General features: G+C 39.0%; 1 protein-coding gene across 3 annotated transcripts in view; it reads left to right on the top strand.

Moving 5' to 3' along the window:
- The window catches only part of LOC122563792 (ephrin type-A receptor 5-like), a 322,656-nt gene that overhangs the window by 246,907 nt on the left and 50,747 nt on the right, over positions 1-25,002 (top strand). For all 3 annotated transcript variants that reach the window (XM_043718010.1, XM_043718007.1, XM_043718006.1), the window contains one exon: positions 10,204-10,271. In XM_043718010.1, the coding sequence (XP_043573945.1) occupies positions 10,204-10,271 (68 nt within the window). The remainder of the gene's footprint in view (positions 1-10,203; positions 10,272-25,002) is intronic.

The raw sequence follows: 25,002 nt of genomic DNA, 5'->3' as shown, positions 1-25,002 counted from the left end.
TAAGATTTGGCATGCAACAAGTAGCTGATTGGTTTGTGCAAATATGTTCTACATGGATGTCAAAGGTCATCAACCTGATGTTAACTCTCTCATTGGTTCTTGGGGAGCTTGTGGGTGTAAATGATACAGTGAAAAGCCTGTACATGTCTGGAAGGGCAGATTAAAGTGTCTCCCTCTCCCTCCAAAATACGTGGAAAGGAATACCTGGTTATTTTTTTCACACTAGCAACTTGCGGCCTTTAATCAACAACAACAACATGTTACACTTGTGTACCAGTCGCGTATGCCTCCTGCAAAAAAAAAGTGACAATCTGGACAAAAGAGATTGAAGAATGAACATTCTAGCAAGCAAAAGGAACATCTCAGAGAATACAATGAGCTGGTGCTATTGAACTGTGGTTCCTACAGTTTCTTTCAATCTAACTGTAAATCAAATGAATTTTTTGTTTGTCTGTGCCTCAGTGGGTGAGAGTAAAGGGGTCTGAAAGGATAAGTACTTGAGTAGGGGGGGGGGTGGGAAAGAGAGGATAAGTAGTGGAGTCAGCTTGGGTTTTACTAGCAATTCCTTCAGAGCTGACAGTAGTTGTCAGCTGATGTTTAGTAGCAAAGGCAAGACTCCTACAGATTGAAACTTTGGAATTTTGCTTCAGCTAAGTCTTAAAACAGAGCTTCCATTGGAGATGGAGATTGAGGATTCTGACAACCCAGCCAACACCCTATCTCAAATCTTAATCTGAGAAAAGTTCAACAGCAAAGCATTGTCTGAAAGGATAATGAACTAGACTAGTTGATTTTAAAAAACCCAGAAATTACTGGAAAAGCTCAGCAGGTCTGTCAGCATCTGTGGAGAGAAATGAGAGTTAACGTTTCGGGTCCAGTGACCCTTCCTCAGAACTAATTGATAATTGATGTTTTTCTGATGGTTGTTGCTGCTACATTGCACATGTGGAGGGATTTTGAAAGTGGTTTAGAGTTTTATCCAGTTGATTTCATATTTGTTGATAGCTCATAGCTGATTGCATGTGATTAGAATTTACTCATTTGTGATAAATAATAAATCTTAAGTTCTTTGCGTACTTTGATTAAACCATTAACTCTTGTGTGGCTGTAGGGTTAAGAACCATTACATTTTCCCAAGTGGGTCATAATATCTTTCAGTCAAAGACCCCAAGGTTGGGATCTGCAATGCCCCTGCACAGGCTGTTACTTTTACCACACAAGCCCAGTTAATGCCCTCTTAAAATTATTCTCAGCTGAAACTATCACATGATCAGCTGTGCTGTGGGTGGAATGGTGATTATCTTAGTCCTTTCAACAAAGGAAGTGTCCAATGTCCAGTTGACTTGTCTTACTGTTATTTGGGGAGAAAACAGGAGAATGGGATTGCAAACATTATCAGTCATGATTGAATGGTGGAGCAGACTCGATGGGCCAAATGGCACAGTATCTGCTCCTATGTCTTATGGTGCATAGTTATTGGAAATGGCCTGTGATGTTATTGGAAGAGTTTTGCTGACATTTCAGATTTACAAGCAAATGATTTTGGACCCTGATAAGGTGTTCAGAGGAATTATTTCACATGCTGGGAGAAAATCTGTTTCATAATCGAGGCTCAAGTTGCATTCCCACTTAGGCTGAAGCACAATTTGGAAATGGAGAACAGTAAGGGGAAGCAATGCAGAGGGAGAAGGAGGAGGGCTCACAATGAGCCAAGTGACTTCTTGGAGCACCTCTGCCCCCAGCAAGGAATCGTGCCTCAGGCACCTACATATCAACATGGAGGTATCCCTCCAATGTGCCACTTCCTCCCTGAAGCCACACAGCAGAGAGAGAACAATGCTGTCAGTGGTCAGCAAGGCCCCTGCTTCCCTCAGTTTATGCCAATGGATCCTTCCAGGGAGGAACGGACAGTATCAAATGTAATTTCACAGTTCACTGTCCTCATTCACCTTGTATCAACCATGCAAACCTACTGCAGCAATACTATCTAGGAACATTATCACAGGCAAAGACACACAGTAGACAAGGATGATTGGTTTCAACTTATATACAATATATCATGGTTCAATTTATAAATCTAATTCTGTATATTCTTTCATTATGGTCAATGAAGAAGGTGAGGTGAAGAATTTTGGATTATTGATGAATTGGTTACAATATCATATTTTTGAATTCATTTGTGGGATGTGGGGGTCGCTGGCTGACCAGTATTTATTGCCCATCCCTAGTTGCCCTTGCAAAGGTGGCATTGAGTTGCCTTCTTGAACGGCTGCACTCCACCCGATATGGATTGATCCACAAAGCCATTAGGGAGAGAATTCCAGGATTTTGACCCAGAGACTGTGAGGGAATGGCAATATATTTCCAGGTCAGTATAATGAGTGGCTTGGAGGGGAACTTGAATATGGTGGTGTTCCCATATATCTGCTGCCCTTGTCCTTCTAAATGGAAATGGTGATGGGTTTGGAAGATGCTGTCTGAGGATCTTTGGTGAATTTCTATAGTGCATTTTGTAGATACTACATAATGGTACTATTGAGCATTGGTGGTAGAGGGAATGGATGCTTGTGAATGTAGTGCCAATCAAGTGGACTGCTTTGTCCTGGATAGCGTCAAACGTTTTGAGTGCTGTTGGGTCTGCACTAATCCAGACAAGTAGGGAGTATTCCATCACACTCCTGACTTGTGTCTTAGTTACTCACCACAGTATTCCTAGCTTCTGACATGCTTTTGTAGCCACTGTGTATATGTGGTGAGTCCAATTGAGTTTCTGGTCAATGATAACCCCAGCATGTTGCTATTGGTGGATTCAGTGATGGTGACACCATTGAATGCCAAGGTGCAGTGGTTAGATTGTTTCTTATTGGTCGTGGTAATGGTCAATGTCTGGCATTTATGTGGTGTGAATGTTACTTGCCACTTGTCAGCCCAAACCTGGATATTATCCAGGTCTTGTTGCATTTGAACATGGACTGCTTCAGAATCTGAGGAATCGTGAATGGTGCTGAACATTGTAGAGCTTGTTCTGGTCTGCTTAGTCTCTCTTGGCACACTAGATTCCAAGTCGAAGACCTATCTCTGCAACCATGTCTAGGAGTAATAGATATTGCAGAAGCCTTGAATCCAACAAAAGAAAGTTTACATTACACACTGCAGAGCTTTGCAAATTGTAACAATCATGGAAAGCACAAGAAAATATGTAGAATTACAGTAACAACCAGTAAAAAAAATCAACTATCAATTAGCCTAGTTCATTATCCTTTTAGACAATGCTATTAGATGATGGTTTCTTTGCTGTAGAACTTTACTCGAATTAAGACTTAAGAAACGACGTTGGTTAGAATATGAGAATCCTCAGTCTCTATTTCCGGTGGAATCCACTACTTACCTGAAGTAAAATTCTTATGTTTCAATCGGTCTTGCACTGCTTGTAAGCATTAGTTTGCAGCTTACTGTCAGCTCTGTAGGGATGGCTGGTTGTCCCTAAACTCACTCCATTATCTATTCGCGCTCTCCTTACTTAAGCATCAATCCTATCACTCCTAGACCCCCTTACTCTCACCCATCCAGACCTAATTTTCCTTCCCCATTTTCTTTCCCATTTCTGACCACCAATTTCCCTCAGAAAACCAGCCAATTAAGTGCACGTTACAAATCCCATGGTGTTTTTTTGGTGAAAAATAGGGGAGTTTGCTTTGCTGCCCTATTCAATAAAGTTGCATTAGTCAAAAAAGTCACCCTGCATGGCAAACCAGCTGTCCAGCTACTTGAACTAACTGAACACTCCGCCCTCCACATCCCAATCCCCACTGCCATTCAATATTTATCTTTCAAACAGCAAGACTAAAAATGATTCTTTGGTAATTCATCACATTGCTGTTCATGGGACCAAGTCATATACAAATTGGCTGTTGTGTTTCCCACACGAAACCAGCAGATACTATTCAAAAGCACCTAGCTGTCAATGAATCACTTCGGGGGCTTCTCAGGAAAGATACTACATAAAAACAGATCTTTCTCTTTTATAGCTACATTAGACATCTTAAAATGTTTATATATTAACAAATATAGGAACCTAAATCAGCTTGTCAACCTCATACACATGTGTTTTGAGGACATCCATGTTAGCACAGTCTACAGTGAGTACTAATTAAATTATTGAATTTGATACAAATTTCACATTCTGTATTGTTTATATGTTTTTATGCATTCAGATTATGCATTTTGCCTATTCTTAAGCCAGGACATTTGTGAGAATCGATGTTTGTCAGATGTTTTACAACATCTCACGTACATTTTAATCTATTCACCTTGGTAAATGTAATTGACTTAATATTTAACGTAATGAATAATCATTTCTTACCATGTTATATTAGATTGTTTGACAATAAGTTAACCAGATTTTCATGTTCAGCTATCAAACATTGTAGGCTGTGCCGTTTTATCCCTTATCTTATATATGATAGAAGATTACTTATGCACTAATTGATTACCAAAATGTAACACATTTTTAATTAGTAAAATTTCAATTTTTAAATGTCCATTATTCTCAACAGTAATTAAGTTCTCGTGTACTTCTTCATGAGTTGAACAAATCCATTAATACACTGAGTGAATGTGAAACTCTGTGGACAACTTGAATGTTCATCAACCTGGTCATTGTGAGCAGATCACTTAATTCATTGTAGACATAAAAACTTTACAAGTGAAAATTTAATTTCAATATGGAGCCACAAAAGTAATAAATATCTGTAACTGTGTTGATTTTAGGGAAACTGAACAAAATAGACTGCATAAACTGGACCTGTATTCTTTTGAGTTTTGAAGAATGAGGGTGATCGCATTAAAATGTACAAAATACCTTCAGGAATAGACAGAATAGATGCTGGAATGATCTTTCCTCTGGTTGGAGAATCTCAAGCCATGCAGCACAATCTAAAAATAAAGGGGATGCCATTTAGGACTGATTTGAGGAGGAATTCTTTATTCTCATACAGTGGTGAATCTTGGAAATTCACTGTCACAGTGAGCTTTGGAAGCTCAGACGTTGAGAATATTTAAAGTTGAGGTTGGTAAATTGCCAAACCTACCCTCCACCACCCCATCCCTATGACCCTGCATGTTCCTTTTTACCATGACCAGTCCACCTAACCTACACATCTTTGGACTGTGAGAGGAAACCAGGGCAACTGGAGGAAGACATGGGGAGAACGTGCAAACTCCATAAAGATAGTCACCCTAGGCTGGAATTGAATCCAGGTTCCTGGCACTGTGAGGCAGCAGTGCTAGCCACTGAGCCACTGTGCCGATGATCAAACATCAAGGATCAAAGGGAGCTTGGGTAAAAGGCATTGAAATGTTTGATCAACCAGAATCATTGTGAAATAGCAGAGTAGTATTGATTGGCTGAATGGTCTAATTCTGTTCCTATGTTCCTAAAACAATTGGAAGAACTATTCAAAAATATAGCTCACAAATAAAATGGAACCGTTAATTTTTATTTCTTTACAGATCTGGAAGCTTAAGGTGGATGATTTGTAAGTAGTTTTAGTGAATCATATAATCCCTACAGTGTACAAAGAGGCCATTTGGCCCATCAAGTCTGCACTGATCCTTCAAAGAGCACCTAGCCAGATCCAGCCCCCTACCCTATCCCCATAACCCTGCATTGCCATAGTTAATCCTGGGCTGTGAACCAGAAACCACTTAGAGGAAACCCACAGACATAGGGAGAATGTGCAAATTCCACACAGACTGTCACCCAAATCTGAATCGAAACCTGATCCCTAGTGCTATGAGGCAGCAGTGCTAACCACTGAGCCACCCTTACACTTGCAAATTTGAAATCTTTGCAATGGACAGTGCCCAGAAACATAAAGAGAGCTACTAATTAACCAAGATGGAATTTTGTTGCTACAGGATCAGGATGTATCTCATAAGGTGAGATAAGAGCAGGTGACTTAAAAGCATTGCCAAAGAGATAGATTGTTAGAATTATCTAAAGAGGGGAAAGTAAGATAAACAGGTGAAGAGGTTTAGAGATAGCATTTCAGGGCTTAGGGTTGAGGCAGCTGAAGGCACAGTCAGATGGTGAAGTAATTAAAATCAAGAATGTTCAAAAGAATTAGACGACGGCAGATATTTGAGTGCTGTACAGCAGAAGGAGATTACTGAGAAAGAGAAGGGTCAAGAATGGAAGAATTTTCAAACATCGATGAGAATTTTAAAATCCTAGTGTTGTTTAACCAGGATAGAAGTAGGCCAGCATGCACAATGATGCTAAGTGAACAGCTTTTGGTACATATTAGGGTAAAAGCAACAGACTTTTGAAAGACTTGAAATCTTTCAAGTTAAAATTGAGAGGCTGTTCAAGAATGCATTAGAATAGTCAACCTTGGAAGTAACAAAGGCATAAATGTGAAATAGATCAGACATAGTCAAGTTATTTTCTCGCAAAGAATAAAAGGTGGTTTAATCAAATCTAGAGCTCCCTGGATGGCAAACAAGATGTTAATTAAGGTGAAGAAGAAAATCTATGCTTATTACAGATGTTAGAGCAATGGAAAACCAGGTTAATTCTCAGATGTTCAGAGGGGAAGAAAAGTAACAAATAAAAAAAAGCAAAAAGAGACAGTATGAAGAGAGATTGGTAGCTGACTTAAAATGGAATCTCAAAGTCTCTAACAAATATAATAATAGTGAAGAGCCAACTCGTAGATCATTTCAGAGAACATCTCTAGGACACCCACACTACCCAACCCCACTTCAAGTCCCCCCCCCCCCACTCCACCAGGGACACGCAGGTCCTGCGTCTCCTCTATCGCCAAACCCTAACCACCCAATGCCTGGAGGAAGAACGGCTCATCTTTTGCCTTGGGACCCTGCAACTACACGGGATCAATGTGGATTTCACCAGTTTCCTCATTTCTCCTCCCCCCACCTTATCCCAGTCCCAAGCCTCCAACCCGGCACCGCCTGCTTGACCTGATCATCATCTTTTCCTACCACCTTCTCTCCCACCTATTACATTCTCAGCTACCTTCCACCCCCCAGCTCCAATACCTCCCATTTATCTCTCAGATGCCCATGGCCCACAAGCCTCATTCCTGATGAAGGGCTCTTGCCTGAAATGTCAATTCTCCTGCTCCTCGGATGCTGCCTGACCTGCTGTACCTTTCCAGCATTTGCAGTCCTCACTTTCTCCTCCTCCATAATAGTGAATGCATGATAAAAGGAGGTATAGGGCAGATTATGGTCCAAAAAACAGATTTAAGTAGAAGGAAGAGGGAATTGCTGAGGTATTAAATGATTACTTTGGAGCTGACTTTTTGCACCTGTGTGATGAGCAGCTGGATTTAGATGACAGTAACACACCCAAAGCTTCTGTCTTTATTGAGGAAAAAGATGCTAACCAGAGTGAAAGAGGAGGCAATTAATACTCAGGAAGAGTTTTAATAAATAATATGCAGATACTGAATAGACTGTTTTTACTTAAAGTTGATAAAAGCACCAGGATTGGATGAGATGCTGGGGTACTGAGGAAAGTGAAAGTGAGAGTGCAAATTGTTGAGGCACTGGCCATACATTTCTAGGGCTTCCTCAACTCGGTGTTGGTGCTAGGGGGCTGGAGAATTTACATTCCTGTTCAAAACGTGGTATGAAGATAAGCCAAGCCACTACAAACTAATTAGTTTACCATCGGTGGTTGGGAAGCTTGTCAAAACAATTGAGGACAAAATTAATAACTGCACGGACATTAATTTTAATTCATTGAAGAAAGCCAGCATTTAACTGCGAAGAGAAAAAATTGTGTTGAAATGGTAACAGAGGTTTAAGGATAATGCTGTTGATGTGATGGTCATGAACTTTCAAAAGGCATTTGATACGGTACTACACAACAGACTTGTTAGGAAAGTTATCACTTATGGAATAAAAGGAACCGTGGCAACATTTATTATATTATTTCAGTGACAGGAAAGAGTCATAGAGTCATAGAGATGTACAGACAGTAATGTTTAACAAATGATTTTCATGCTGGGGAATAGATTGTTCCATAGGCATCAATATTGGGATCATCTCTTCCTGATATATAATAAAGACTTCGTACTTTGCTTACTAACCCTAACCCTAACCCTTACCCTATAGCAGGATTCAAATTCATAACGTACAACTTGGAAGCATTGTGAACTGTGAGGAGGATAGTGTAGAATTTCAAAAGAACAAAGACAATTTGGAGGAATGCGAGGATAAGTAGCACATGAAGTTCAATGTCGAAGGGTCAAATGAGTCATTTTGTTAGAATGAATATGGAGACACAATGGAAAATAAAGATTGCAGTTCTAACGGGGGTGCAGAAGCAGAGGAGCCTGGACACCTAAATGCATTAGTCATCAAAGTTGGTAGGACAGGTTGAGAGTGCAATTAGTAAAGGATACTACTGCATGTAAGGCATTATTAATGGGACTATATAATACACGAGCAAAGGAGGTTATATTGGAATTGTACAAGATGGTTGATCAATAGCTGGAGCACTGCATCCAGTTCTGGATGCTGCACTTTAGGGAAGATATCAAATGTTGGAAAGATTACAGAAGTGATTTATGAGAATGTTTCCAAGTATGAGCAATTTCAGTGATGAATACAGATTGGAGAAGTTGAGATAGTTTTCCTCTAAGAGGGCTAAAAGGAGATTTGATAGAGGTATTTAAAACCACAAAAAGTCTGGACAGGCTAGATTCTTCCCACTCATAAAATTGAGAACAAAGGGGCTTGGTTTTAAAGTATTTTCACATCACAAATTAAAGTTCATGAAAGTATTGGTTAAAAACGTGGTGGAGGCAAGTTTAATTTAAGCATTCAAAATGGAATTAGACTGTTGTCTGAAAAGGAAGAATTTCTAGGAGATAGAGAGAAGGGAGTAGACCGGCACCGAATAAATTGCTCATTTGGACAGCTGGTGCCGACATAATGGTCTGAATAACTCACTTTGTGCTGTAACAACTGTGAGATTCTATTAACATGAGAATTTAACTCAAGCAATTACATTTTCTCAGTTAAAAATGAATAGTTTGTGCTTCGCTGTTCAAACAGTAAAATGCATATGTTTTATCACAGTTAAGCAATTTTATTTTTAACATGTCATGTTACATTTTTAGAATTTTTAATGGGCAAAGGATGGAGGAAAGAGGAACTGACCTATGGTTGTCATAGAGTGGTGGTAACAAAATCCCTTCTCTCTCTTTCTTCTTCCAGTCATTAATAGTAGAGCTAATAGAACAGGTATTAATGATGCTCAATGAACTAATTTAACCATATTAATCTGCTGCCTTCAAATGTCATGCCTAATACACCAGGTAATATGCAATTACCACTTAATGCTACAAATGAAATGGAATATTTCAGCACAGTAATTTATCCAGTTAGAGTGGAAGTGAAAGGTACAGGTGATAATATATTACACATTTTTATCAATAAACATATATTTCCAATGGATTTACTTCTCCAATCTGCCTCTACTATACTTAGCTAATAGCTTTATTAAAGCAATGGATATAAATTGGGAATGAAGTTTAGAGGAGGTAGTTTTCAACATAATAAACCAATTTATGAAAGCTGGCTAGTTTCAGGCTTACTTAGATCTTTGTATCTTTTTTTAAAATAATGCCGATGTCATACATCTTGTATACATCCAAGGCTGTTCTCCATGTGGTGATCTTGTTTTCTTTATGTCCTGTGTAAAATTCAATGGGTAATAAAACTATTCTTTGAAGCCTTCAGAGAAAAGATCCTGAAAAGATTGATGTGAAATAGGAGAAAACCTCAGCACTTGACCTTCAAATGAAACGTTCTTGCCATGTTCTGTGAATGAAGACTAAACAGAGACCCTATGGCATTCCATCTCAGCCGTGGTTTTATATTGCACATTATTGCAAAGATCTTGTTGTGTGTGCTTAGTGACATTAATTTTACTGCTGGGGATATTTTTCAAATACAGTCTAATCTCTTATACAGCTGTAGCTTTTTCTATCATAGGATCTCCAGAGACGGGTCTCTGCCAAGCATGACTTTGCTGCTGAAAGCCAGAATAACAGAACAGAGGAGGCCTCACTGATAAATGCCATCCATAACTGGTTTCTGTCTAGCTTACAACTTGAATTGGGAAACACATGATTAATGGATGTTTTCTTATTTGCTTTAACCTAGGCGGTGTGGATACAGTAAAGCTAAACAAGATCCAGACGAGGACAAGATGCATTTTCACAATGGTCACAGTAAGTCAGATAAAATAATTTATACTGTGGGTTTCAGGAATTTGGGGGGAAAGTAATCTGCAAAAGTTCAGTTAGAGTTCATTGTTGAGCATTTGGCTTCAAATAAAAGAAAATGGAATGTTCTATTCTTGCTGTGTATCCGTTGACGTTTACAAGGTTATGTTACAGCTTGCAGACAGAATGCCTTAGAATAATCAGTTTCTTAGAATAATCCTTCTATGGTATTGCGCAGAAACCCTCATAGCTAGCAAACAGGAGCAGTAATGGTAATAAAGTATACTTTATTCAAGCTATACTCATGTTACCAAAGTCTATTATTCCAACTCAAAAGACGTAAGCTTAAATCCTCAGCAAGATAACTCAAGCCTCGTGCAGAGCTGATGTTGAAATATTTATAGGCCATCCAGAGTTTTCAGTTTAAAGGTTCCAACTATTTGCCACTGTTCCAAAGAATTAATGACTAGGTCTAGTTTTACTTTAGAGTTTCTTCACTGAGTCTCAACTTCTTGTTGGTAAAAGTAGATCACAACTGGATGAAAAGTGAATATTGGTGATTGTGGGTCCCATCTGTTGGTCCAATCTGGAATTAACAGATAAAATTGTAGCCCAGCCCAGTGGGCAGACAGGGCTTTAAAAACCTGAAAGCTGAATCTAATATCATTGTCTTGGGCACGGAAGCTAGATTGAGAATTCAGTGTAATAGTGGTAGAGTGCGATGTTAATGCTGTCTTTTGAATGCATTGTAAAGGGCCTATCTGCCCTTTCTCGTGGACCTAATTATGAAGGCAATTTTCATGACTAGCATGTAGTTTGTTGATTCCCCTGACCAACATTTACCCATCAACCAACATCTCTAGAATAATTTATCAGGTCATTTTTCTTAAAGCTGCGTTTGAGTCTTTGATGCATGTAAACTGACTGTGAAAATTTTCCATATTACAGTAGTGATGCATTTCATTGTGCAATAATGGAGACGTCTAGAAGTTATGGAAGCATGATATAAATGCAAGCTGTTCTGTCCATCCTTATAAATCACTATCATCATAGTTTTGTTCAAATCTTTTCATCTTTTTTCCTGCATCTATAAACACAAAGATGTTAAAGGATTGCATGAAAAAGTATATTGTAAATAAATGAAGGAGAGGAAATTCTGAACTGGCAATGTCAAGCTATTTGGTACTTCTCATATGGGTCCAAGCTGAAAGTTGACCTGATTCACATGTATTGAACAGTTAAAGCTTACATTATAAGTTCATCATCCTTTACTTACACCTTGCAGAACCTGAACCTTTACTCATCCTTCCAGTTTTCAATCATTAAGTGAATTTGATGATCACCCTAAATATATGTTGCTCAATTAAATATGAAATGCATGATCTTCAATGGTGTGTCAGCATTATTTGCTTTTCGATGATTATTAGTGCAATTGTGTTGGTCTTTGTATTATTATACTTGCCTTGGATTTTTAAATATTTAACTTAGTTTTCTGTATCTGATTTCATTTTACCCTTTACCCAAGATGTGTTTTGCCAGCTACTCTTACTTCCTAAGTTTTCATGACGTTTTCATGTTTCTCTCTCAAAGTATGTGTCATTGAAGTCTGAACATTAAGTCCACCCCTGTGAACAGGACAAACTTTGCAATGTATTTCATCTGGGCCTTGAATAGAACAATGAAAAAGGTGTTACTCATTTTTAGTCCTCCAGCACGAAGGATGACTTCATTCAACGCTATATACTTTTTTGTCACCTATTTGCATCTGTTCATCAGTTGAATGAACTAGATTATAATGAGATAAAAATAATTAAGATACAATATGGCATATATGGTGATCATGTCTACCATAACATTTGAAATGCCTATGGTAGAATTATTGCTGTCAATCCTACTTATTATATTAAGCTGAATTACTGATACCAAGTGAGGAAGGATGTCCACATGAAACCTTTGACAGAGGAGAAGCTCAGTCTTGATAAGGGGGCTTATTACATAGTATGTAATGGCTTAGTGTATTACATCTGAGTTATACATCAGGCCTCAGGCTCTGTTTAAAAGTTAGCATACTGATTAACTTCGTTGAACTTAGCACCTAGAACTAGTTAACTCCTTTTAGAGACAGCTGTTTACATCCTGATGGGTAGAGCTTGTGATGTCAGTTAATGCGTTCAGGTACTAACTGTCTTGTCATAATTTAGCCAGAATTTTTGTTTTTGATTATGAAATTCTTTAGAAGTTGTTTTAAATAAGAATGTTTGTTTACCGAATTGGCTCACCATAGCTCATCTCCCCTCAAGTCTGTGCCTTTATAAATGGTTGGCAACACAGTTAGGTTTGAAATCTGCCCCTAGAGAAAGAAACATTCAGGTTCAGTTCATCGCCATATTTTAATTTTGGTGGATACTTGATTCTCTGAATGGTCTTTGCAGAGGACATGCTGTGATGTTGATGCTGCTATGGAATGTTTGATACTCTTGGGCAATTAATTTATCAAATCATGTCAGAGAAGATTGCTGTGTCACTGAGGGAAGAAATCATCTTCTTTTGATGTTGGAATGAGGTAGACACATGTGATCCTTCCATTCTTGATTGGGTAACACTCTTATTTTGTCAGGTTCAATCATAGGCAGTAAAGTTGACTGTGATGTTTTGCTGCTGCTTCTTCTAAACAGCTGGATTGACTGAATCAAGTCTCCTGCTAACTCGTGCTGGTTGTGGTGTCAAGGAAGTCCAATGATCAGATTTTGAAGATTTGTTTACGACTGGAAGACAATTGACTAATCCCTCCAAACCTATGAAATCAGTAGTGCCTTTGATCTCTCAGTCACGAAGAGTTGTCATCCAACAACATAATTAATCTCAAGTCCTTTTATTTTCTCTTCCATGACCAATGAAATCTTCTCGTTGTTCAGTAAATTTATACTGATCACTGGTATTTGGCTTCTGAGCTAGTTGAGGATTTTTAATGTGCTGTAGAATTACAAGAGCAAAGCATGCTTTTGTGTTTGGAATTGAGAAGTGTTGATTTTTGTGACGATATCCTTCTGTTTCACACAGTATTGGTGTCTATATTTTAAGTCGACTCTCAGCATCCCTTTGAATTTGAACAGTGCTCTGCCTTTGCTATCCAGTGCTCTGTCAGAAGTTTGTAGCTCCATTCTCTTCAATTATCAGGTGATTTCAAGTAATACAGGAAAACTGGCCCCCTGTGTAATGTTTGAAAGGAGTTGAATGACCATTACGTGAATGATCTGTCATTTCTGGCTGAGATAAGTCACCTTTTATACCAAGGAATGATTGAGTCGCATATTCCAAAAGTGGTTTATCACCATTTAAAGATTTGGGTGGTAAATCTTAGTAATTTCTTGAGATTGCTTCCAAAGATGCTCGCTTAAAGGTGGTTAACGTCTTTGTGCAAGGAAGCCTTATTATTCTGTGGTTCAGTTGTTATTTTTGATTTTTTACACTCATTTCACTCACTGAGCCTTCTTGGATGCTTATATCATCTTTGCTTTGCTTTGCCTTACTGTTACCTTTTTACACTTTGCCACCTCAGCCAAATCAAACAGATTCCCATTACTTCTGTTTTGCCTTACCTTCAGCCCAGACACCTTCTCATATCAACAGTGATCAGTCAAGAGGTGGATATATTACTGTATGGCACCATGCCACATCAGTATCACACTTGCATCACCTGCCAGCTATATGTCAAATGCCATGTTTTAAAGTTGAGGGCAAGTTATTCTCAGTGAATTCAAGGGAGACAGTCATCACACTTGGGATCCTGAGACAATAAATTGAGAGAACTTCCAATATCTATCCAGGCTTGGCCATGGTCAGTCAGCCACTTGGGTAGTCAGAGTCAACATCCTCGTCGGGGGTGAGAAACCAAATGTCAAACTTCCCACCAGTGGCTTGGCCCTATTGTTTGCCATTTCCTCCAGGAATAAGACAAAGAGGTGGGTGGACTGACATGATAGTAGCTGGCAAAATCATTAGCATTGCTCCAGATTGTTGAAAGGTGGTGAGGTGTCCTGACTGACAAGGTATGAGGAACAGAGGCCATGCAGGGTTCGTATTCTGGGGGGAGGGAATGGATAGGTTGATAGGTGCTGCTTGCATTATGAGAATGATAGGGCATGAGCCTTAGAGGGAGGTTGCTGCAGTAGCAGAGATGGAGTAAGTATGAGATAGCAGAGAGAAGGGCAACATGGTGGCTCAGTGGTTAGCACTGATGCCTCACTGCACCAGGGACCTGGGTTCGATTCCAGCTTTGGGCGACTGTGTGAAGTCTGCATGTTCTCCTTGTCTGTGTGGGTTTCCTCCAGGTGTTCTGTTTCCTCCCACAATCCAAAGCAGTGCAGGTTAGGTGAATTGGCCATGCTAAATTGCCCATAGTGTTCAGGGATGTGTAGGTTAGATGCATTAGTCAGGAGAAATGTAGAGTAATAGGGTAGGGGATACTCTTTGGAGAGTCGGTGCAGACTTGTTGGGTCAAATGGCCTGTTTCCACACTGTAGGGATTCTATGATTCTATGAAGCTTGTGGCATCCCAGTGGAACAGAGAAAGTCTTCTTCCTGCACTGCTGGGCAGTTTTCCAGAAAACTGATATCACTCTGTCAAAGATGACTACATTAGACCAGGCTGGCTAACTTCATCTATTAGGACCTCCAGATCCCACTCTGCAAAGAGGCCACCAATTTCTCTCATCTACTGTATCAGGGTAAATGTCACAAACATGCAGGGTGGCTCCAGACGACCAGTGCTTGACAAGGTGCCAACACCAACAGTCCTGGCAATGGTGAATACCTCTGACTATGGCAAGTGGGAGAATCAGGTAGCATGAGTGGACCACCAAAGGGACATGGAACACAGTTATAATGAGGGATATTTGGGATAACAGGATAAGAAACTTACTAGGCATCTTGCAGAGAAACCTCCATGAAATTCAATGAAAATGATACTTAGTTGATTTCTGGTAAGTTTCATCCCATTTTTCATTTAATGTATTTTTTTTAAATCCACATCTGTAACAGGTGCTTCTAACACCAAAAGATTTATGATTTTTTGTGTTGATTTATCATATGATGCTTTGGTGTTTATGTACATTAGAAAGCCAACAGTATCTGATGATCTTGAGCCGGTTTGACATAATATTCCCATCACTATCTTGTGAGGTTTTTGGATTTCAGCTTCTACCACCATCTGGATGAGTCTTTCCACTGTGTGATCCTCTTTTGATTTATAGATTTCCTTTAGATATGTTATGGAAATTCTGACAACAAGTCTGTCTTGAATCAGTTCTAGTTATAAATCACCATTATCACTAAATTCCGACTATGGGATAAAGATCATTAATAAAGTTGTAAACACCTTCTGCTAGAAGCTGCATTATTCGGTTGAATTTTGTTCTTTCCATTATGTGATTGATCCTTTTGTAATTGTCAAATGTTCTGACTATTATTAAAGGTACCTATTTATTCTCTTATATTCTTTTGTTTTAAACCTTGATCTATTCTGCACCTGCATGATTTAAAAAAACCCTAGCTCTTCCTTGAGCTCTGTAAGAAGTCCTGAAGCAATTCTGTATCTGATGAATTGTTCCTACCACACAATCGAGTTTACTTCCCTGTATGAACTATCAGTAATCTTAAACCTTCTTGCAAGTGTAATATCATTCTCCATTGCACGTAACTGCTGTTATTTCTTTTATTTAAATGATTTACTTAAAAGCTGAAGATTTTTTAAATTGCCAGATGTGGCTGGTTTTGCTGTTTCATGTTTTAAGTTACATAATGACTTAATTGTACTAAGTGTTGAATCATTGGATTTTTTTCTAGTATTGAAATTAATACTTCTAATTTCTGGATAATGATTACTTGCAAATAAAGCTCAATAATTAAGAAACTTTGTTGTATTAATGAAGATTTTCAACTTCATCTGCTAATTTTCCTTTCAGAAATTTTCATTGATAGCTATTAAAGAGTCAAAAGTCATATAGCACAGAAACAGACCCTTTCATCAAACCAATCCATGCCAATCATAATCCTGAGCTAAACTAATCTCACCTGCTTGCATTTAGCCCATATCCTTCCAAACATGTCTTATTCATGTACTTATCCAAATGTCTTTTAAGTGTAATAACTCGACTCGCATTCACCTATTCCTCTGGAAGTTTATTCCACACATGAACTTTGTAAAAAATGTTACTCTTCATGTCTTTTTCAAATCTATCTCCTCTCACCTTAAAAATATGTTCCCTAGTCTTGAAATTCCCCACCCCAGGGAAGAGACACTTGTCATTCACCTTGTATTCACCTTTCATGATTTTACAAACTTCTGTAAGGTCACCCCCTCAAACTCCTACGCTCCAGTGAGAAAGTCCCAGCCTATCTTTATAACTCAAACTCTCCATTCCTGGCAACATCTGGTAAATTTTTCCTGAGCCCTCTCTGACTTAACAATATCCTTCTTATAACAGAGTGACCAGAACTGGATACAGTACTCCAGAAGAGGCCTCACACACGTTCTGTATAATCTCAACATGGCGTCTTAACTCCTATACTCAAGTCTCTGAGCAATGAAGGCAAGCATGCTAAATGCCTTTTAACCACCATGGTTACATGTGACATGAACTTCAAAGAGTTATGTATCTAAAACCCCTAGGTCTCTCTGTTCTACAGCATTACATAGGATCCTACCATTAACAGTATAAGTCCTGCCCTTATTTATTTTACCAAAGTGCAATACCTCACATTCATCCAAATTAAACTCCATCCGCTACTCCCACAGCCCATTATCCAAATGATCATGATCTCTTTGTAATCTCAGATAACCTTGTTCAAAAGCTTCTAAATGTTTCAGAATTATACTTCTATTTCTGCCAGAAGTGATATATTGAAGTGTTGAAATGCTTTAAAACAAAGAAATTTTGCATAGGACATAGGGAATGCACTCAGTAGGAGATCATTTGATTTTAGATCAATGGTTCCCCGGTCCAAATTACTGAAGTTAGAATTCAATTGTTAAATCTTTTTTAGGTTCAGTTTTACAGTAAAAGTCAGATTCTGACAAAGAACTGACAGCAATTAAGTAAGTTATTTTGCTTAGTTAAACCTGCAATTCCTAAATGTGGCAAACAACTATTAATCACCTGAATTAACTTGCCTGAATAAGATGTTGATTAGAATTGTACAAATATAAAGTACAGAAAAGGCTATTTGGCCCATTGAGTCTAGTGCAAATCTACATTATTTCCACTCTCCAGCACTGGGTTTATTGCCTTGAATGTTATGATATTTCAAGTGCTCATCCAAGTATTTATTCAACATTGTGAAGTTACTCTCCTCAACTACACTCCCAGGCAGTGCTCTCCATAACCAATCACCCTCTGGGTGAGAAAACAAAACCATACCGAGAAGTTAAAATGGAAAGTGACTCATCACGGCTCTATACAAGAAGGGGAGTTTCAAAGTGTACAGTTTGTAAAGACGCACTGTCAGAGGGAGGTGGATTCGAGTGAGACAGAGGCTGAGTGCATATATTATGGAAATTTGTTGAACATAGGCATTCAGTACCAAGGGGGAAAGAGCTGCTTTAAATAAAGTTTACTGCAAGAAGTGTGCTGTGTGGGACATTTGGGAAGCTGTACTTTCTCGCTCCCCCCCCCCCCCCCCCAACTCTTTTTCCATCCGTTCATTTGGTTGGTAAGAAATTGCATTTAGGAACTATCTTTAAATAACAGTAAATTAGTGAAGGGATTTTTTTCTGCAAATAAATAACTATATTTGGACTTAACTGAGAAACATCAAGAATATGGGCAAGTTAGTAAGTGACGAATTCACAGTAGAATGTAGTTAACGTTAGAGAAGTAAAGTTAAGATATGGCAGCTCACCTTGGTCAAGTGGAATGTCAGACTTCACTGATATCCTAGATAACCATACATGCAGGAAATGCTGCTAGTTGCAGAAACCTGAGCTCCAGGTTTCGAAGCTCAAGTGGCAGCTGGAGTTACCATGGTGTATTCAGAGGGGGTCAATTTAGAATGGAAATGAGGAGATATTTCTTCAGCCAGAAAGTGGTGGGCCTGTGGAATTCACTGCCACGGAGCACAGTGGAGGCCAGGACATTAAATGCCTTTGAGGCAGAGATTGATAAATTCTTAATCTTGCAAGGAATTAAGGGATATGGGGAGAGTGCGGGTAAGTGGCGTTGAAATGCCCATCAGCCATGATTGATTGGCGGAGTGGTTTGGATGGGTCAAATGGCCTTACTTCCACTCCTATGTCTTATGATGTTATTCACCAGAATGAGAATCCTAGAGTCCCTACAGTGCGGAAACAGGCCATTTGGCCCATCAAGTTCACATCACCCCTCCGAAGAACATCTCACCCAGATCCACCCCCAATGCTAATCCTGTAACCCTGCATTTTCTCTGGTTAACCCACCTAGCCTGTACATCCCTGAAGACAATGGGCAATTTAGCATGGCCAATCCACCTGAACTGTACATCTTTGGGCTGAGGGAGGAAACTGGAGCAGCCAGATGAAACCCACACAGATACGGGAGGCAGAAAGGGAATGGGTGACTGCCTGCAGTGGGCTACACTCAAAGATAAGATAGTTCTGGTTAAGATAGATTCTCTAAAAAAGGGAAAGGTAGAGTAAACAAAATAAATCCAAAGCTACCTGGATGACAAAGGAAATAGAATTTATATTTCCTAATCAATCTGTTCAGAGATGTTATTACATATGTCTGGAGCAAGTGAGCCTTGAACCCAGGTCAGGAGGTAATACTTCAGGATATTAAAAAATATCCTTTCATACACAATCAAATGGCTTTTCCTACCTCCAAATCGGTCATGTTTCTAATTGTTCAACCTACATGCAGAGCCCATTAAGGACAAAGCCATAACATCAAATGTGAGGGAGAGGTAGGGCAAATCAAAATGGAGTTGAAAGAAGATAAATTCTATCTCCTATGTTGAATTCTAAGAGAAAGTACTGCGTGTCAGATGTCAGATAGAAAATGCAATTATGAACCAAGAAGATTATTAACAATTGAGAGGTGATGTGAAGAAGAATATTTGAGAAGCAGCAAGGAATTATAGGAAAAGATTGGCAACCAATCCAAGGGGAATCCCAAGTTCTTTAGGTGGCTCAGTAGTTAGCACTGCTGCTTCACAACACCGCGGACCCAGTTCACCTCCACCCTCGGGTGACTGTGGGGAGTTTGCCCATTCTCATTATGTCTGGGTGGGTTTCCTCCTGGTGCTCTGGTTTCCTCCCAAGTCCAAAATGTGCAGGATAAGTGGATTGGCCATGCTAAGGTGTATGTAGTGGTCCAGGGACATGCAAGCTAGGTGGGTTAGCCATGGGAACTGCAAGGATAGCGTAGGGGTATTGGTCTGAATGGGATGCTCTTCGGAGAGTCAGTGTGGACCTGATGGACTAAATGGCCTGCTTCCACACGGGATGGATTCTATGATTCTTCTATAGACACACACAAAGTAAATGAGTGGTAATAGAGGGAGTAAGGCTGATTAGGGAACAAAAAGCAGATTTATATTTGGAGGTAGGTGGTACAGTTGAGATATTAAATAGCTTACAACTGTCTTTACCAAGCAGTTACATATTACACAGACATTGTTACAGAACAGGAAAGTTTGTTGTTAGAATGAGTTAAAATTAATAAGGAGGAAATGTTCGATTGACTGTTGGTACTTAAAGTTCACGATGAGATGAGATGAGACGCGATGCACCTAAGGATAATAAAGGAAGTGAATGTGCAACGGGGAAATCATCTTTAACAAAATTGCTTGAGTTTTTTTTTAAATGGGTAACAGAAGTGGTTGATGAGAATAATGCTGTTGATGTGGTATACTTCCAGAAGGTTACAATGCCACTTAGGCTAGTTACAGGTCATAGAATAAAAGGGACATTCATAATCTGAGTACAACATTGGCTGAACGATAGGAAACAGAATAATTCTCAATGATTGTTTCTCCCGCTTGGGGGTTGGGTTTTAGTGTAATTCCTCAGGGGTCAGTTATGGGAATTTTTTTTTAGATTTAGATCTTAGAGCACAGGGAAAAATTTCAAATTTGTGGACCACATAAAACTTAGGAGAATTATAATCTGTGAGGAAGACAGTGTATAACTTCATAAGGACATTGACAGTTTGGTGAATTAGGCAGGCTGGTGGTAAATGAGGTTTAATGTGGAAAGGTGAGGGGGGATGGAATTTGTCAGGAAGTATGTGGATGGGCAATTTAAAACAGAGGATACAATACTTAAGAAGGTACAGGTGCACAGATCTGAGCATATATGTGTACAGATCATTGAAGGAGACAAGAAGGTGGAGAGATCAGTTCATTAAACGTAAAAAACCTCGGCTTTATTAGTAATACCATAGAGGACAAGAGCAAGGAAGTAATGCTGAATCTGTAGAAGACACTTCTTAGAATTCAGTTGTCAGATTGTGCATAGTTCTGATGCCATATTATAGGAAGAAGGGGTACACATTGGAGAGTACAGATGAGATCTGTAAGCATGGTTTCAAGGAGGTGAGATAGGTTGAGATGTCATAAACATTTTCCATGGAAAGAACAAGGCTATGAAGATACTATATAGATGTTTTCAAATCACTGAGGATTGGGACAGAGTAGATAAAGATAAACTATTCCTGACTATAAAAAATGATCAAGAATAAGAGGACGCAGATTTAAATTGATTTGCAAAAGAAGCAAATGAGAGGTGAGAAAAACTTTTTCACAAACGTTGTTTGGGTGTGAAATGGCCTGCCTGGAAATGTGATGGATGTATGTTGAATGGAAGCATTCAGGAGAACATTGGAGATTAAATCATTTTGAATTAGAAATAAATAATGTGCAATGGCATGAGGAAAAGGCAGAAGAATGGCACTAAGTCAAAATGCTCATTTGGAGAGCTGATGGAGATAGAGTTTACTGAATGGCTTCTTTCTGTGTCATAGTGTTTCATAGACTCTGATTTTTTACATTTTCCAAGATGGAGGAAAAACGTTTAGACCGTTCTCCTTTTTTTTTTTAACTGATTTTCATGCCCTTTCAACAATATAGATGATTCACTCCCTTTCTACTTCTCTGTGAGATTTGTGATTTTTACACTGAAAAGAATGGTGTTGCTCCATTTTTGTGCATTTAAGGCTAATTTCACCAGTGCACCAAGAATTTGTTTTAACTTCAAAATGATGCTTTTATGAATGTTCTTCTGCTTTTGCCATTTTCACTTGATTTAACCAGTCTTTGTACAAAGATTTTTTTCTTGACTTTCCCCAACAATTTTAAATAACTGTAATGATGCACATTTTCTAAATGAAGCAGTTGAAATCTTTCTTAGATTCTCAGGCTAGCACCTTTCCTTGAATGTAAGAACTTGCACTTTTCCACTCAGGGATCAACTTACTCCAGGTCCAATACTGACTATTTTATCCTGATGCTGAGTTGATTATCCCCCTTTTAGCTTTGGCGAAACCCTCTGTATTTGCCACAAGTTTTTTCAGGTATTTTTAATTCGCTATTTTGAGCTTCTACAGGCAGGCTTTGTATTGCTATTGTTTTAGCATATTTTCTAGTTATTGGCTGCTGTTTTCATGGAAGCACTTTTAAGCTATTGAACATTTAACATTTTTAGATGGCTTCTGGAATTTTTACAAACAAAATCTTTCTTCTTGAATAGTCATGCACATTGCACCGCAGAAGATTTTTCTATGCAAGCACTGTCCAGACAAAATCAGTACAGATGTCTGCCATGTTATATATCATGGTTGTGTCCACTGATACCATCAGACATGCTTTGGATAGACCCATTGCCACCAACATTCCTATTGGCATTAGTCTGAGTTACTGTTACAACATGGAGAAGGATACCCACTCAATGTCCACCAAGGGTGGCACAGTGACTCATTGGTTCAGGTTCAATTCCACCCTCAGGCAACTATCTGTGTAGAGCTTACACATTCTTCCCATGTCTGAGTGGGTTTCCGCTGGGTGCTCCAGTTTCCTCCCACAGTCCAAAGATGTACGGGTGGATTGACCATGCTAAATTGCCCACATTGTCCAGGGATTTGCAGGCTGGGTGGATTCGCCATAGGAAATGCAGAGGTACGGGGATATGGTCGAGGTGTAGATCTGAGTGGGATATTCTTTGGAGGGTTGGTGTAGACTCGAAGGGTCGAATGGCCTGTTTCTTCACTGTAGGGATTCTATAACTGTCTTTACCAGAAGAGCAGCTTGTTGTCAATAGATACAATAGGTTTATTACATTTCACGTGATAGCTACATTATATCCAAGTTACATGATAATTTCTTGTGAGACCTCAAGCTCGACTTAAGAGCAAGGAATCATTGCTAGTTAGCTACATTAAACTTAGCACTTAGGACTGATTAGATCTTTCTGGGAAAATTCTGAAATATGGAGTTTAGCTTTGGATAACATTTCACCCTTTCAGGTACCAATTTCCTGACACAATAATTATGCGTATCCAGTTTTAAAAATAAGAGTTTTGTTTCAACTACAGCAACATCATTTGCCTTCTGTACAGATTCTTTGTTGGCTTGTCATGTTTAGACTTTGTGTCAACAAAAAAGAAATGCACTCTGACTAGGGAGAGAAATATTGTTCCCTATCACAAAATTGATCTGTTTGAAAGTGCTTTACAAAGTGGATTATTCTTCAAGCATAATAATTTACCCAAATATGAGTGGTTAAGTAGCCATTCCACAGTAATGGACAGGATTGATATATATATATAAGCAATGACAGTCAAAAAGTGCCATGCTGGAAAAGCACAGCCGCTCAGGCAGCATGCGAGGAGCTGGAGAATCAACATTTAGGGCAGATGAGCCTGTGTTTATTTTGGCAGTGTTGGTCGAACATGACATGCTTTTGACCAGGACTCCATGCTTTTCTTCCAATAATGTTGAGGAATGTTTAATGTCAAATCAAACAAGTGGCTAAGATGTTGTTTTAGAATCTCATCTAATGGACTATGTCTCCAGAAGTGCAACACTGAATCATTGATATACTTGAGTTGCAAACTTGATTTTGTGCTCAGATCAAAGATGGCACTCAATCCTTCTTCACCACTCTCCAGTAAATGAACTAAGTTTATCTGCAACAAAGACTGCACCATTTGTTTGGGAATTAACAGGAACATGTGAACATGTTCCTTTTCTCTTGCTCCCACTTCCCAGGACCTTGCTGATATTATTCAAGGTGTCTGTGTCTCTTTCGTGGCACCAAGATTTTCTATCCTCACCCATTGCTATACGTTCTGAATAACCCTAAATAGTTTCACCCTTTGATAGAGGACCAGAAAAGTTCAATACACCTACCAACCTTGTTGGCATTGAGCTGCTTCTCACACCTGGGAAACTGGCATATAGTTGGCATATAGCTTCCTCTGAAAATTTTCTGTCAATCACTTTTGATATTTGAGAATGTGGTGAATTATTTCCAACATGAGTCAAATGATGTCTGATCAAACGGAACTGGGATCTAAAGGAAGAAGGGGTTACCTGCTGAACCATGTCACTGAATATATTTCATTGGTCTGAAATGGAATGGTATCTACTTCTCATCTGTCTAAGGCTCCCAGAACCTGCTGGTGAAATTTCTACATGGTTACAGCAGTGATCAGAGGTTTCAAAACTGTTTAGAAGGATTTGTAACCTATAAACATAAACATGATTTAGAGACGCCGCTGCTGGACTGGGGTGTACAAAATTAAAAATTGCCCAACACCAGGTTATAGTCCAACAGGTTTATTTGGAAGCACTAGCTTTCAGAATGCTGCTCCAATCGCTTGATGAAGGAGCAGTGCTCCGAAAGCTAGTGCTTCCAAATAAACATGTTGGACTATAACCTGGTGTTGTGTGACTTTTAACTTTATACAGGTAAAGGCAGGAAGGTGAAAAGACTTTGGCCTGGCAGAATGGACTGAAGACAAACACTCACAAGAGTAATTGGAGCAACTCATCGTTATCCAAGCCCCATGACAGCTGACTAGAAATGCACAAAATAATGAATAAAAATTAGCCCTTTTAATAATGCCAGTGGAATGGAGTAGGGCATGTCTTTCCTGCAGCTGGCAGCATGTCTTTGGTGAATTGAATTGAATTGAATTGAATGTCACGTGTACTGAGGCATAGTGAAAATCTTTGTCTTGTGAGCAACACAGGCAGATCACATAGTTAAGTAGCATAGATAAGTAAATAATAGGTAAACAGTGGCAAAAACAAAAACATAGGTACAGGCGAATGCTAAGCTTTTGTGAGTCCATTCAGTGAGTGAGAAGAGGATGTCTTTGAATAGACCAGTGCAATCCCAGTTTGGAATGCATGCATTAAATTATCTTCAGGGCAATTCTGGAGCCAAATTTCTCAGCCTATGTGCATTCTGGTTCCCTGCATGCTTCCCACAATATTATACTGCCCTGCATACTTGAGAGGCCGTAGGCTTCTTCCCAGATAATGCAACAAAATAATGTCATTAATACTCCGCAAATCAGTGTTTACTCCAGCAAATCATTCCCCGTAAATGACTGTAAATCAGAATGACATTAATCAAGACTTGGAAAGATTTGAGCTTATCAGGAATAGCCAGCGTGGGTTTGTGCTTGAGAGAGTTAATTGATTGCTTCTTTTAATAAATTGCATTCATATAATTAAATGAAATCCATTAGAAGATATT

This window comes from Chiloscyllium plagiosum, chromosome 2, assembly GCF_004010195.1.
Source record: "Chiloscyllium plagiosum isolate BGI_BamShark_2017 chromosome 2, ASM401019v2, whole genome shotgun sequence".
In the NCBI taxonomy this organism is placed as follows: domain Eukaryota; kingdom Metazoa; phylum Chordata; class Chondrichthyes; order Orectolobiformes; family Hemiscylliidae; genus Chiloscyllium; species Chiloscyllium plagiosum.
The sequence above is the reverse complement of the archived record's forward strand: the minus strand, read 5'-3'. Positions and strand labels throughout refer to the sequence as shown.